General features: G+C 40.3%; 2 protein-coding genes across 2 annotated transcripts; both read left to right on the forward strand.

Moving 5' to 3' along the window:
- The first annotated feature begins 7,169 nt into the window (after window positions 1-7,169).
- LOC142939316 (antiviral innate immune response effector IFIT1-like) lies at window positions 7,170-10,046 on the forward strand. The gene is made up of 2 exons (XM_076082593.1): window positions 7,170-7,174; window positions 8,747-10,046. Exons 1-2 carry the CDS (start codon window positions 7,170-7,172, stop codon window positions 10,044-10,046), a joined length of 1,305 nt encoding a protein of 434 aa, XP_075938708.1.
- A 2,608-nt stretch (window positions 10,047-12,654) lies between these two features.
- On the forward strand, window positions 12,655-15,447 carry LOC142939306 (antiviral innate immune response effector IFIT1-like). Its single transcript, XM_076082581.1, has 2 exons — window positions 12,655-12,674; window positions 14,160-15,447. The coding sequence occupies exons 1-2, from the start codon at window positions 12,667-12,669 to the stop codon at window positions 15,430-15,432; spliced, it is 1,281 nt and encodes a 426-aa protein (XP_075938696.1). The 5' UTR covers window positions 12,655-12,666; the 3' UTR covers window positions 15,433-15,447.
- Window positions 15,448-16,541: the final 1,094 nt, after the last annotated feature.

The raw sequence follows: 16,541 nt of genomic DNA on the forward strand, positions 1-16,541 counted from the left end.
CAGATGTAGGTAGATCCAAAGAGAACCAACATCTTCTGAGCATGCCTCCTCATGTGTGGAAAGTTCTCCTCTTTGAGAGAAGAATACAAATCCAGCAGTGATACTGATTTAAAGTGCTCTGCAGTACTGCATCAGACTGCAGGTCAATGAGTTAGAGCTGAACATCACTGGGAGCATTATCCACACCACACGTGAAGGGAGAAGAAATCATGTGCATTTCACTCTCAACTGTTTTAAAGTCTTGAAATGGCCTTGAAAACTCACCATGCAGTGCCCCTAACATGGATGAGTACTTGTGGAGATGTTCAACTGATGGTATGGCTTCTTTCAGGGTTTGCAGGTTGGTGAGAGTGTTACCTGCATCTGGCTTGAAAGAAACTGCAACTTTCTCATGAAAGCCTTCACCAGGCTACATGTCATGTGCAAAGAGGCCCTTGCCTTGCAGTTTGGTATTCAGATCATTCATCACATCAACAGCAAATGCAAAATCTGTCATCCAGTTTACATCAGAGAGCTCTGGGATGTCCTTTCCTTTCTTCTCACAAAACTCTTGAATCTCTGCTCTCAGGTCCCGAACTCACTTTGCCCAGGCTGAGCCACCTGACAGCTGTGTTCAGTCTCATGCTCCTCCAAGAGTGCAACAAACTGTCTGTGATTCAATGCTCTTGCCCTGATGACGTTAACTATTTTAGTTACAACATCAATAACATGGTTAAGTTTTAGCACTGACTTACACAACACATTCTCATGTATAATACAATGCAAAAATACCAAGTTCAGTTCTGGGTTGATTTCAGTCACTTTATCTTGCATCCGCTTTAAAAGTCCGACATTTTTCCCCGTCAGATTTTTTGGACAACCATCGGTTGTGACACATGCCAGTTTGTCCCATTTGAGTCCCAGCTTGTGGAAGCATGCATTTACCTCCGTGAACAAATCACTCCCCGTCGTCGTCCCTTTCATTGACTGCATTGCTGCCAGCTCCTCTATAATCACGAAGTCTTTCGTTATCCCACGTACAAAGATGAGTAACTGGGCTGTGTCGCGGACATCGCAGCTCTCGTCCAGAGCCAAGGAGAAAAGTTCGAAATTGTCTGCTTTTTTTTGCAGCTGAAGCTCCAGATTTCCCTCGATGTCCTCGATCCTCCTCGCTGCGGTGCGCCTGGAGAGCTGCACATTCTCGAATGAGTCTTTTTTCTGGGGGCATAGTAGTACAGCAGAGTCCACCAAACACTCTTTGATAAACTCCCCATCAGAGAATGGCTTACTGTTTTTTTAAATTTTGTGGGATATCACAAAGCTGGTCTTGGCGGCTGCATCCCTGGATGTGTGAAGCTTTGGTAAAAAGGCCTTGTTGCTTTTGCAGCTTAGCTAGCAAAGCCTCAGACGTCCGTACCCGCTCTGCATCCGTCAAGTTTTCGTATTTCTCCGCGTGTTACCTCTCGTAATGACGATTCAAATTGTAATCCTTCAACACTGCGACTTGTTCTCCACAAACTATGCACACGGCTTTACCTTTGACTTCAGTAAAAAAAACTTTAAAGTCCATATTTTGTTAAAAATTCTACACTCTGTGTCAGTCTCTTTTTTTAACACAGGCTGACATTTTTGAGGGCCAACAGCTAACTCACATCTCCCATTCTAATTTCCAAATTATAATTGCGAAGTCTCTCTTTATAGATGAGCAGCAACAAGAGCCAAAACCAGCCACGCTATAACTTAGAGAAGTGACAGAGTTGAGGAAACAGCTAAATGATGAGGTGAGTAGCTGTTTCTGCATCATTGTTGGAGTAAATAATCACCCAGCGAGCATTTTTCTGTTGAAAAGAAGTTCAAAGTTTTTTCACCGACTATTTGAAGACATTGATTGAACATTGACGTTCAGACCACATTTCAACGGGATTTGCAACACTAAACATTGTGCTAATAATAGTATATCATCATTTTAGAGGCTTACTAAGAGACCACATCCACATTTCTCAGTTGAAAGACAATATTGCAAATCCCGTTGAACGTTTATTCAACGTCTTCAATAGTCATTGAAAAAACGTTCACTTTTGAACAACTTTTAAACATCACCGTGTTTTATGTCTTTTAAACGTTGAAATGTTTACAGTTCAATATGTAGCAATTAAATAAGTAATAGTAACACATCAACAGTTTCCACTTACAGGACAAAGAAGACCAAGTGACACAGTAAACAATTCATATGTATTTATTACACCCTAGAGACGCCCAAGGTAACCAGTTGTTTCAGATCACCCTAAACCAAAACGTTCCCTGGACACTGACGAGGTATGACTTAATGGATAAATGACTGAATGACTGACACTTAGTTGTGGTCACACTCCACAGAATAATAATGAAGTCATTGAATATTTTTGTGATATATCTATTATTTTTTTAAGCATTGCACCTTGTAGACGGTCCCTGCGCACTCTTGTGCTCTTTGGTTTGTGTTTTAACAACGTTTCGCTTCTGAGTTACTGATCTGAGAAGTCCGGATCTGAATATCTCTCCGACTTTATCGAACTAGGCTACCTTAACTTTTCTCATAATTATGAAATCCAGATCTCGTAATCACGAGATCTTTTGTCATAAGTATGAGTTATTTTTTTGTAATTACAAAACAGTAACTCATAACTCATAGGAGAAAATTGAGTGACCAAAGTTGATGAGTTATATTTCAGTTTGATCAGATGTGACTGTAGGTTTTCAATCCCAGGAAAGACAGTGAAGGCGAAGACAGGTCACGAAACATATGTGTTCAAAGGTTGATATACAGGTTGATATTTACATTCGATGTGAAGGTGCATCCATAACAATGTGGTAGGTTGATGAGTCATGTTTTAGATTCATCAGATGGCTGTAGGCTTCGATTCCTGGAAACGAAAGTCAAGGAGAGTTTCTAAAAGAGAATAGAAGAAATGATACTCAAGTGCCCCGCCTCTACGATCCGGTTCGACGTGATTGTGAACATTTAAAGCTGCGTGCTCAACAACATCTTATCATTTATACCAAAGAAGCCAAAGGCAAGGCAAATGTATTTGTATAGCACATTTCAACAACAAGGTAATTCAAAGTGCTTCACATAAAACCATTAAAAGCATCAAAACATAAGGCAAAAGTAAAGGAGATTTAAAAACAATTAAGAACATTCATTGAAACATTGAAAACAGTCATTAAACACAAAAAAGCAGTGTAAGAAATAAAATACAGTAGTAAAATGCAGAATTGCAGGAAATTGATTAATATCCTTGAATCTGGTTAAATTAAAGGCAGCAGCAAAGAGAAAAGTCTTCAATCTTGATTTGAAGGAGCTGAGGGTCTCAGCAGACCTGCAGCTTTCTGGACTTTGTTCCAGATATGTGGAGCAGAAAAACTGAACGCTGCTTCTCCATGTTTAGTTCTGACTTTGGGAACAGAAAGTAGACCGGTCCCAGACGACCTAAGGGGTCGGGATGGTTCATAAGGTAGCAGCAGATCAGAGATGTATTTTGGCCCTAAACCATTCAGTGCTTTATAAACCAACAGCAGGATTTTAAAGTGAATTATTTGTTGGAAAGGAAGCCAGTGCAAAGACCTCAGAACTGGAGTGATGTGATCCACTTTCTTGTTTCAGTTTGATCAGATGAAAGTGAAGACGAAGACAGGTCACAAAACATACAGATGCGTTGAAAGGTCTCACAACACGTAGATATTACCATTCGAAGTGAAGGTGCAGCCATAACAATGTGATATCTTGGATGTGAATATTTCCCCCAGTGTGGCATCATGTTCTGTAAGAAGAACTAAAAAACTGTTTCTAACTCAACATTTTCTCAAGAGAAAATATAATCACAATATTTGACGAGTCATGTTTTAGATTCATGAGACGTGGCTGTAGGCTTCAATTCCTGGAAACGAAAGTCAAGGAGTGTTTCTAGAAGACAATAGAAGAATGATACTCAAGTGCCCCGCCTCTACCATCCGGTTCGACGTGATAGTGAACATTTAAAGCTGCGTGCTCAACAACATCTTATCATTTATACCAAAGAAGCCAAAGGCATGCAAGGCAAATGTATTTGTATAGCACATTTCAATAACAAGGTAATTCAAAGTGCTTCACATAAAACCATTAAAAGCATCAAAACATAAGGCAAAAGTAAAGGAGATTTAAAAACAATTAAGAACATTCATTGAAACATTGAAAACAGTCATTAAACACAAAAAAAGCAGTGTAAGAAATAAAATACAGTAGTAAAATGCAGAATTGCAGGAAATTGATTAATATCCTTGAATCTGGTTAAATTAAAGGCAGCAGCAAACAGAAAAGTCTTCAATCTTGATTTGAAGGAGCTGAGGGTCTCAGCAGACCTGCAGCTTTCTGGACTTTGTTCCAGATATGTGGAGCAGAAAAACTGAACGCTGCTTCTCCATGTTTAGTTCTGACTTTGGGAACAGAAAGTAGACCGGTCCCAGACGACCTAAGGGGTCGGGATGGTTCATAAGGTAGCAGCAGATCAGAGATGTATTTTGGCCCTAAACCATTCAGTGCTTTATAAACCAACAGCAGGATTTTAAAGTGAATTATTTGTTGGAAAGGAAGCCAGTGCAAAGACCTCAGAACTGGAGTGATGTGATCCACTTTCTTGTTTCAGTTTGATCAGATGAAAGTGAAGACGAAGACAGGTCACAAAACATACAGATGCGTTGAAAGGTCTCACAACACGTAGATATTACCATTCGAAGTGAAGGTGCAGCCATAACAATGTGATATCTTGGATGTGAATATTTCCCCCAGTGTGGCATCATGTTCTGTAAGAAGAACTAAAAAACTGTTTCTAACTCAACATTTTCTCAAGAGAAAATATAATCACAATATTTGACGAGTCATGTTTTAGATTCATGAGACGTGGCTGTAGGCTTCAATTCCTGGAAACGAAAGTCAAGGAGTGTTTCTAGAAGACAATAGAAGAATGATACTCAAGTGCCCCGCCTCTACCATCCGGTTCGACGTGATAGTGAACATTTAAAGCTGCGTGCTCAACAACATCTTATCATTTATACCAAAGAAGCCAAAGGCATGCAAGGCAAATGTATTTGTATAGCACATTTCAATAACAAGGTAATTCAAAGTGCTTCACATAAAACCATTAAAAGCATCAAAACATAAGGCAAAAGTAAAGGAGATTTAAAAACAATTAAGAACATTCATTGAAACATTGAAAACAGTCATTAAACACAAAAAAAGCAGTGTAAGAAATAAAATACAGTAGTAAAATGCAGAATTGCAGGAAATTGATTAATATCCTTGAATCTGGTTAAATTAAAGGCAGCAGCAAACAGAAAAGTCTTCAATCTTGATTTGAAGGAGCTGAGGGTCTCAGCAGACCTGCAGCTTTCTGGACTTTGTTCCAGATATGTGGAGCAGAAAAACTGAACGCTGCTTCTCCATGTTTAGTTCTGACTTTGGGAACAGAAAGTAGACCGGTCCCAGACGACCTAAGGGGTCGGGATGGTTCATAAGGTAGCAGCAGATCAGAGATGTATTTTGGCCCTAAACCATTCAGTGCTTTATAAACCAACAGCAGGATTTTAAAGTGAATTATTTGTTGGAAAGGAAGCCAGTGCAAAGACCTCAGAACTGGAGTGATGTGATCCACTTTCTTGTTTCAGTTTGATCAGATGAAAGTGAAGACGAAGACAGGTCACAAAACATACAGATGCGTTGAAAGGTCTCACAACACGTAGATATTACCATTCGAAGTGAAGGTGCAGCCATAACAATGTGATATCTTGGATGTGAATATTTCCCCCAGTGTGGCATCATGTTCTGTAAGAAGAACTAAAAAACTGTTTCTAACTCAACATTTTCTCAAGAGAAAATATAATCACAATATTTGACGAGTCATGTTTTAGATTCATGAGACGTGGCTGTAGGCTTCAATTCCTGGAAACGAAAGTCAAGGAGTGTTTCTAGAAGACAATAGAAGAATGATACTCAAGTGCCCCGCCTCTACCATCCGGTTCGACGTGATAGTGAACATTTAAAGCTGCGTGCTCAACAACATCTTATCATTTATACCAAAGAAGCCAAAGGCATGGAAGGCAAATGTATTTGTATAGCACATTTCAATAACAAGGTAATTCAAAGTGCTTCACATAAAACCATTAAAAGCATCAAAACATAAGGCAAAAGTAAAGGAGATTTAAAAACAATTAAGAACATTCATTGAAACATTGAAAACAGTCATTAAACACAAAAAAAAGCAGTGTAAGAAATAAAATACAGTAGTAAAATGCAGAATTGCAGGAAATTGATTAATATCCTTGAATCTGGTTAAATTAAAGGCAGCAGCAAACAGAAAAGTCTTCAATCTTGATTTGAAGGAGCTGAGGGTCTCAGCAGACCTGCAGCTTTCTGGACTTTGTTCCAGATATGTGGAGCAGAAAAACTGAACGCTGCTTCTCCATGTTTAGTTCTGACTTTGGGAACAGAAAGTAGACCGGTCCCAGACGACCTAAGGGGTCGGGATGGCTCATAAGGTAGCAGCAGATCAGAGATGTATTTTGGCCCTAAACCATTCAGTGCTTTATAAACCAACAGCAGGATTTTAAAGTGAATTATTTGTTGGAAAGGAAGCCAGTGCAAAGACCTCAGAACTGGAGTGATGTGATCCACTTTCTTGTTTCAGTTTGATCAGATGAAAGTGAAGACGAAGACAGGTCACAAAACATACAGATGCGTTGAAAGGTCTCACAACACGTAGATATTACCATTCGATGTGAAGGTGCAGCCATAACAATGTGATATCTTGGATGTGAATATTTCCTCCAGTGTGGCATCATGTTCTGTAAGAAGAACTAAAAAACTGTTTCTAACTCAACATTTTCTCAAGAGAAAATATAATCACAACATTTGACGAGTCATGTTTTAGATTCATGAGACGTGGCTGTAGGCTTCGATTCCCGGAAACGAAAGTAAAGGAGTGTTTCTAGAAGACAATAGAAGAAATTATACTCAAGTGCCCCGCCTCTACGATGCGCTTCGACGTGATAGCGAACATATAAAGCTGCGTGCTCAACAACATCTTATCATTTATACCAAAGAAGCCAAAGCAGCATCAAGAGCCAAAACCAGCCACACTAACTTAGAGAAGTTACAGAGTTGAGGAAACAGCTAAATGATGAGGTGAGTAGCTGTTTCTGCATTTCATATCATTGTTGATTGTTCAGTCAGATGTCTGGTACCTTCTTCCTTCATTCCCTCCTTTCTGTCTTTAGGCTACTACTATTATCCCTCCTGTGTTTCTTCAGTCTTGCCTTTCAGTCAGTGCCACAGGGATTAAAAACCCTCTTTCTTAACAATTATTACTGATCAGTTGTTTTCTTGAAGTTTCATCCCACACTTCCAGGAATATAATTCTGGTGGACAAATGTGAAATGTTGTTGTTGAATTATTTTATTCTGCTGACTCCATTTTTTTCTTCCTCGTTCTCCTCTGTGGCTCACACCATTTCTTTACCTTTCTTCCTTCCGACCTTCCTTCCTTGCCTCCTCCTTCCTTACCTCTTCCAGCCAGCTTTTCTTTCTCCCTTCTGTCCTTCTGCTGTTAGGTTCAGGAACCTCTCGAAACTGTGGGAGAGCCGCATGGCTTCCAGCCAAATTATGATCAAAAGTATTTAATCCTACTGAAGCTAAAACAATTGCAAAGTGAATTATACTATTTACAGAATCTATAGAAATATTTACAGTATCGATATAGAAATATGATCCCCGGAAAAGAGCTCATACACGTTACAGCCTGGAAGCGTGTTACCTGCAAGATGAAATGTGATGGACTGAACAAATTCTTTCTTTGAATTTACTTTCATAGTCCGTAAAGCATCCACAAAATGTCTGTCTCTGTTATAATTGGCTTAAATCCAGCTGACTCCTCCTTGGCTTTGGTCAGCTGACCGCCCTCGCGTGACCATTGGCGCTGGTCAGTCGCTCCTTCTGCGCGTCCCTCCCTCTGTTAGGCCCCGGTTGGACTTCCTTCTGTGGCGATGGTGGTCCCTGAAATGCCTGTCTCAAAATCCCTGTCTGTCCCTTGGCTATTCTTCACAGTTTAATACATTCAATGATTATCTTTTATGGCTTAACACTTCTATGGTAAACATACTGTAAACATACTATACATTTGATAAGTATTCTTGTGATGTTCCAAATACTTTGACATTTTTACAAGTATAAATGGCATACCAAGTACTTTCTAACATTTTACTATCCACCTCTAGGGGTGCTATAAATCCTACTGAAAAACACTTCTGAACCTAAATTTCCTACACTTCCGCCCCCCCCTTTTTTCTCTCCTCCTGCCTCACTCTGTTTCTTCCTTCCTCACAGACGCTATCCTACCTTTCATTACTGATCTATGTATTCATTGCATACTTTGTTTACCTTTGTGTGTTTTTTTCAGCCTTTGTTTCTTCTTGTCCATCATGGTTTTATATTTTGTCCGTTTTTATAACTCTTTTCAATTCCTTCCCTCCATTGTCCCATTTCCTTAATACCTTCCTCTACGTCCACCCATTTGCCTTCCTTTGTCCTCTTCTGTTTCTCTTTCAAGTTTTTCTTCTTCACCTACTTTCCTCTTCCTACCTTACTTTCTCTTTGCAGCCATTTGTTGGTCCATATTTTTTCTTCCTATCCTCTCATACTTCTTTCCTTATCCATAACCTAGTGATGTGTTTTAATATTTGTCATTTTTATTCCCCATCAGTGCTGCTCAGAGTCAAACACCACTGATCTCAAAACTGGAGGCCCTGCAATGCCACTTTACCTGGGATCTGGGCCCCAGCAAGACCAATTTTTTACGTGTCAGCGACATGCTGGTAGATATCGGCGCGGAGAAGGGACACTGCTGGCTGGGTCACATTTACAACCTGAGGGGGTTCGTTCAGTACAAGCTGGGCTTCACCGAAGACGCCCAGAGTTTCTTCAACAAGGCTGCAGAGGCCTTCCGCCAGATGAGAAAAGCAGATGACGGTCCCTGGTTAGTGGTGAACTACGGGAACCTGGCTTGGCTGCACCACCACCTGGGAGACCAAGCAGAGAGCGAGGCTTACCTGTCCAAGGTTGAAGCCCTGATGAAGAAATACCCATCTCCATCGCAGGACGAGCTCCATGCAGAGATCTACGCTGAAAAAGCCTGGACCCTGGTGAAGTTCAGCGCAGACAGAGAGCTGGTCGCAGATTACTTCCAGAAAGCCATCAGGATGCAGCCGGACATGGTGGAGTGGAACTCCACTCACATCATGGGGTTAACTGCTTTTTTTGATCACAGTGACACAGGGATGGAGGCTGACATCTTGGAGAAAATGAGAGTCGCCAAGGAACAGGATCCAGAGAACTTGCTCCTCGCAGTTTACTACCTTGAGCGACGTGCAAAGAATGGAGAAAGAGTTGAGGATGAAGCACGTGAGTTAGCCGGAAAGGTTTTGAGAAATCCTGTCAGCAGCGACAGTGGTATGAAAGCATTACTAAGGGTTTACAGAAAATATTTATCTATTGATGAGGCCGTTGATTTGGCTGAGAAAGCTCTGGAAAACCATCCAGAAGAGCGTTATCTGAAGAGATGTGCCGCACTCACTCTGAAATGGAAGATCATTCGTTCCAGGGACAGTCGCCCAAAGCAAAGCATGATAGACAGAGCAATCAGTCTCCAAGAGGAGGTGATTTCTCTTTACCCCAATTGTTCATTTCTGACGAAAATAGACCTCGCATCTATATACGCAAAGTCCAACATAGCTATAGCTGAGCAGATGTACCAGGAACTGCTAAAAAGTGAGCTGGATCCTGCAGACAAACAGCTGCTTTACAACAACTACGCAACATATTTAATAAAGTACGATCGACAGTATCACAAGTCACTAAAATATCACATGAAGGCGGCAGCGATACCGCACCAATCCTTCTGTCGTGGGAACAGCATCAAAGCTCTGGAGAAGATTAAAAATACACGCAGGAACTCAATGTGGAGAGAAATAGAGTTGTTTCTGGAAAACCTGCAGGAGCCATAGTGGTGTCTTTACAACACTGGTCCTAAAGCTGGAAAAAATAAATGTATTGCATTACCTCAAAAAAGAATACTTATTAATTGAGCTAATTGAGTATCCTTTTATAAGGCAGGTGTCTGCAAGTTTTTACACTTTAGTAGTTAATGGAAGACAAAAGCTTTAAAAAAGATATCCAAAAAGCTATATATTTGTAGGAAGTAGTACACTCGATTTGTACGACAGGCTGAATAATTCAATAACACTGGTCTTTTAAATAACATCCACTGTGATGTCTAAATGTCATTAGCATTATTCAACATCACATGGTTTATTACGATAGATTTTGATCAAATGTTGTGTTTATTATATTCCTGTTGTGTGTTTTTTCCCTCTTAGCACTGTATTTTAAGTTTATGTAAGAACATTACTATTACTACTACTAGCAGTATGTGAAATCTGCTTTGCTGTATGCCTTTGAGTCGTGGAATATAACATTCTCTAATAATGTAATAGTTCATTTGATGCCTGTAACCTGAATATAACAGCAGATGCAGCTGATTGTATGTATAGAAAGTATGTCAAGCTTTGTCTCAGTAGTACACAATTACCTATTAATACTATTAAATATACAATGACACTAAGAAGTCTTCCACTTGTGTTTTTTCTTGCTCGGTACTATACAAGAAATTCATGTACTCTACACAATCTTGCAGTCCTCTTCACAGGGCGCTGATGGATGTTAGTCAAACTACAGCTCTTGAAAGCTACTGCCAAATTGAATTTTTGGTTTTCAGTTAAACAGCCCCGTCAGTGTGAAGTGGTAACCAAACAGTAACCAGGTTACAAGGGAAGATGGCAGCAGAGTGTCGTAACGCAGGTGTCTCCAGGTAACCGCTGTCCCCGCTGTTCACACCAACACTCTGCAGACGGGCGCTGCTCAAAATGTTCACATATACTAGATATATAAGTGTGTTTAAAATAATGCACAAGTTAATATTTCTATTTGATGGGAAACAATGTGGCAGCTTGGGTTTGAATATTACACTCAGTGTGGCATGAAGGCATACTTCAAGATGAAGAAAAAACTGTTTCTAACTTTGAATCAACTTAAAGGAACAGTGTGTGAGATTTAGTGGCCTCTAGTGGTGAGGTTGCAGATAGCAAGCAACAATATGACCCTCAGCTCAGCCCCTCCCTTTCTAAGCCTATTGGAGATCTGCGGTGGCCTTCAGGTAGTGATAGTTATCTTTAGGTTTTACTGCAAAGAGCTACTTTTATCAATACTCAGTTCTTTTTCATGACAAATTATTGCTTTGAAAGCATATATAGAATAAAAAAAATAAAAATGAATTATAACTAATGTTTACACCAGCAAAGTCACTTTATAAAGTCATTAATATTTCACTGGAGTAAACCAGTACCTGTTAAAGTTTATAAATAATAATAATAATGAGGAACACAGACATTAGATAGTATCAGTCATTCCTCCCGTCCTCTGTCCTCCTGTCTGCTTTGTCTCAGCCAGTAGAGAAGTTTACAAGAACAAACTAAGATAAACAGTAAACTTCAGACAGACATCTTTCGCTTTAGCTTGTTTGTAAAAAAACAAAGAGGAGAAAAAAAGCTTTTGGCCGATTGCATGTGCTGTGTTTGTGTAAACATGGCGAGTTAGGGTATAGTGGATGAGAGCGGCCAATTGAATTAGGTTTTGTTTACATGTTAGTGGTTGTGGAACAGATGTATTGATAAATTATTGGCTTTTACTTGCAAATGTTTTTTTTGCAGTAACAAGTGAAGTTGCCGTCAAATCAAGTATTCTTCACTTCACCTGGTTCAGGGACCACCGTCCCGCCTCTCTGCTCACTGATGCATCATGTGTGTGTGTTTGTGTCTATGTGTAGTTGGAGGAGCTCAGCCCCACAGAGAAAGTAGTGGATATGCTCACTTCAACGTGATTTTAAATTACACCTAACCATTAAAAAGTACTAATAAAAAGCACCAGTAACGTCAGAGTTTATCAATACTCCGATTTTTAATAATCCGGGGCACGTTTAATACCGAGTCTCAGTAGCCATCCCTAACTTTTAGGTAATGCAAAAACACAAACATCTCTCACCAGAGCCAGTGTCCGTTCTGGGCTGCTGTAGAAACACGGCGGTGCAACATGGCGGACTCCGTGGAAAAGGACCCGCTCCCTAATTAGATATAAATGGCTTTTTCTAAGCTACATAAAACACAACAATCATTAGTTTCAGGTCATTATACACTAGAGTTATGCATAATATATTCATTTTCTGCCAACTAATCCCCCTAAATTTTACACACTGTTCCTTTAAGAGAAAAAATAATCACAACATTTGATGAGTCATGTTTTAGTTTGATCAGATGTGGCTGTGGTTTCCATTACTGGGAAATAAAAGTGAAAGCATATTATGACAGAAGACAAGACTTCACATGCAAATGCCCCGCCTCTATACATTTTTTCATATTTAAAGCTGCGCTCTCCACAACATCACATGATTTAAAACAAAGCAGGAGTTGGACATCACTGATTTCATACCAGCGAACCCAAAGCAGCATCAAGAGCAAAATCCAGCCACTCAAACTAATATTCAGAGAACTACTGAGTTGAGGAAACAGCTGAATGATGAGGTGAGTGGCTGCTTCTTAATATCATTGTTGGAGTAAATAATAAACAGTCATATCATAACCAGCCGCAACTGTGACGCTGCCATTGTTTTCACCTTTTGAGTCTGTGTGTGTCATCATGGCAAAATGTGGTCCTGGAGACACCCACTGTAGCGGGAAACTACCCTGTTTCATTTTCTCTGTCTGTGGACAGATTTTGTGACCACGATAGCTTCGCAACTCTAAGGTGCAGTCACGAAACTTCAAAGATGTGTAGTAGAGATCAAAATAAAGGCTGAGTTCAAAGATGGGCGGGGTCCGAGCAAGGGGGGAGGAGGGGCAAAGGGGCCATCGTCTCCTTCCGAGACACTTTTTACGCCCCTGGCCCAATTTGGTAGTTGAGCTCAAAATGAAGGCGTTTGAAGATGGATGTGGTCTGACTGACCGTCGCTACTGGCCCGTCGAGGCTGGTGTTATCCCATCGCAAGATGGTCTCTAATTGAATAAAAATGATGGAGTGCCAGAGCCTAAAATATTTATTTGAAGGATTCTACAATCACTGAGTCCCCTGTTACTTCCTTCTCTCTTTCTCCACATCTCCCTCTTCTGTTTCTTGTCCCTTCCCTTTCTTCCTTCTTCCTTTTCAGCCAGTTCCTTCACTCCTTTCTTTTCTCATCCATTTTTTTCCATTAATCTCTCCTTATTTCCTCAACGTTAATATGAATCCCACTGCATTTCTCCTCAACACCCCGTCCTGCGTAGATGGTTGTGGCAGAGACGGTTGCACACATGCACCATTTGAATTACTCTTTCAAAGCAGCAACAACTCACCGATGTGCTCTATACCAAACAATGCTGTCGTTAGTACTTTGTTTACCTTTGTAATTTTCTAATACTGGCTTGTGTGAAAGATTGTTCCAGTGCATTACATCTACTCACATTATAATGAACACAAAAAAATGATATATTTTTGTTTGTAAACAAAAAATAGTAAAGTAAGGGATGGCGGCTGGTTTTGGATCCCGCCCTCTGTTCGGGTCTGACCACGTCACTTCATCCACATCAAAAGCAATGTCATCTCTGGTCCCCATTGTTTGTTCTTTTCTTCTTCCTCTCACTGACTCCATGTTTGTTAAGTCCTCACCAAAGAGGTGACCTTCCCAGAGGTATATTGGTAGTGATAAGGCTCAGATTGGTTGTGTGTGTTGCCAATTCCAGGTATGGTTTGCATTTTGAATAGAAGTGTTTTCCCATTGATTGCAAGAGATTTTATGCCTGTGTGTGTTTCTAATAGAGGAAGCAGTGTGTAGTGCTGTGTAAGAAGTGTTTTGCGGAACTGTTACAAAGTTTCAAGCAGAAAATGTGTTTGTACTTTTACTACCTGTGTTTAAGACATGGTTATCAAACCACTTAAAAAAGCTGTGACACCGCATTTGATATTTTGTCCCCATTACCGTATGTCCACCCCTCTTTTTTGTCTTAATATTTGTCATTTTTATTCCCCATCAGTGCTGCTCAGAGTCAAACACCACTGGTCTCAAAACTGGAGGCCCTGCAGTGCCACTTTACCTGGAATCTGGACGCCAGCAGGTCCAAACTTTTACACCGAAGGGACAAGCTGGTGGACATCGGCACAGAGGAGGGAAACAGCTGGCTGGGTCACATTTACAACCTGAGGGGGTTCATTCAGTACAAACTGGGCTTCCCCGAAGACGCCCAGAGCTTCTTCAACAAGGCTGCAGAGGCCTTCCGCCAGATGAGAAAAGCAGATGACGGTCCCTGGTTAGTGGTGAACTACGGGAACCTGGCTTGGCTGCACCACCACCTGGGAGACCAAGCAGAGAGCGAGGCTTACCTGTCCAAGGTTGAAGCCCTGATGAAGAAATACCCATCTCCATCGCAGGACGAGCTCCATGCAGAGATCTACGCTGAAAAAGCCTGGACCCTGATGAAGTTCAGCACAGACAGAGAGCTGGTTGCAGATTACTTCCAGAAAGCCATCAGGATGCAGCCGGACATGGTGGAGTGGAACACCAGTCACATACTGTACAGCAACACAGATGATGTCTTGGAGAAAATGAGAGTCGCCAAGGAACAGGATCCAGAGAACTTGTCCCTTGCTGTTTACTACCTTGAGCAACGTGCTAAGAATGGAGAAAGAGTTGAAGATGAAGCACGCGAGTTGGCTAGAAGGGTTTTGAGAAATCCTGTCAGCAGCCACAGTGGTATAAAAGGAATACTAAGGGTTTACAGAAACTACTTATCTATTGATGAGGCCATTGATTTGGCAGAGGAGGCTCTGGAAAACCATCCAGATGAGCGTTATCTGAAGAGATGTGCTGCACTCTACTACAAATGGTTCATTTATTTTAGTAGCAGTCGCCCAAAGCAAAGCATGATAGACAGAGCAGTCAGTCTCCTTAAGGAGGTGATTTCTCTTTACCCTCATTGTTCGCTTATGAAGGAAGTAGATCTCGCAAATATATACGCAAAGTCCAATCACACCAAGGCTATAGCTGAGCAGATGTACCAGGAACTGTTAGAAAGTGATCTGGAACCTGCAGACAAACAGCTGCTTTACAACAACTACGCAAAATATTTAAAGTGCGATCGACAGGAGTACCAAAGGTCAGTACAGTATCACATGAAGGTGGCAGCGATACCACATCAATCCTCCTTTCGTAGGAACAGCATCAAAATTCTGGAGAAAATTAAAAATAGACGCTCGAACCCAATGTTGAGAGAAATAGAGGAGTTTCTGGAAAACCTGCAAGAGTCATAGTGTTTTGTTTTTACAACACTGGTCCTAAATCTGGAAAAAATAAATGTATTGCATTACCTAAAAATCTGAGAATACTTATTAATTGAGCTGTATCCTTTATAAAGGCAGGTGTCTGCATGTTTTTACACTTTTGTAGTTAATGGAAGACAAAAGCTTTAAAAAAAAAACATTATATCAAAAAACGTATATATTTGTCCGAAGTAGTACACTCGATTTGTATGTGTGGTGGAAAAAAAGCGATTCAATAGTACCGAGTGAGTCCTATAATACTGCATACTGAAACAAGAAACATTCAGGAAAGAAGTTTGTCTTTAATATTTATTCTCTGCGCAGAGAAGACTCAATCATCACACAGAGTGCCTGTGTTGTCTGTAAGATGGAGAGAGTGACCTGTGTGCCGTCTGAGTACACTTTTAAAGGGTCAGAGCATCAAAAGAGAGGGGGTAAGGTCTGTTTCTCCAAGACATCTGGTTTGTTTCTAATCTACACATTTTATTTACAATAGTACCCGTAATAACCATTTGCTACAGATCCTAATCTATAGATCCTGTGGTTTACCTTTAAACTTAACACTCAGTGATTACCATCTGCACTCCCTAACATCAGAGGTCTATGACTGATCTATTCTAAACAACAACACTCACGACTGTTTAGATTTACGACTAATCTAATCTAAACATGCTCTCAGCACTCCCTTCCAGATTCTTCCTTTGAAGGGAGCTGTGTTACTACAGTACAATAGTAAGTTAAACATAGAATAAAGCATATAATCAAGTCACAGTAGAACATTATACAGCACAATGAAATTTTCTATCACATATGACAGGCTGAATCATTCAATAACACTGGTCTTTTAAATAACATCCACTGTGATGTCTAAATGTCATTAGCATTATTCAACATCACATGGTTTATTACAATAGATTTTGATCAGATGTTGTGTTTATTATATTCCTGTTGTGTGTTTTTTCCCTCTTAGCACTGTATTTTAAGTTTATGTAAGAACATTACTATTACTACTACTAATATAACATTCTCTAATAATGTAATAGTTCATTTGATGCCTGTAACCTGAATATCACAGCAGATGCAGCTGATTGTATGTATAG

The sequence above is a fragment of the Anarhichas minor genome, unplaced genomic scaffold, assembly GCF_050575085.1.
Source record: "Anarhichas minor isolate MPS153535 unplaced genomic scaffold, ASM5057508v1 ptg000096l, whole genome shotgun sequence".
NCBI lineage: Eukaryota > Metazoa > Chordata > Actinopteri > Perciformes > Anarhichadidae > Anarhichas > Anarhichas minor.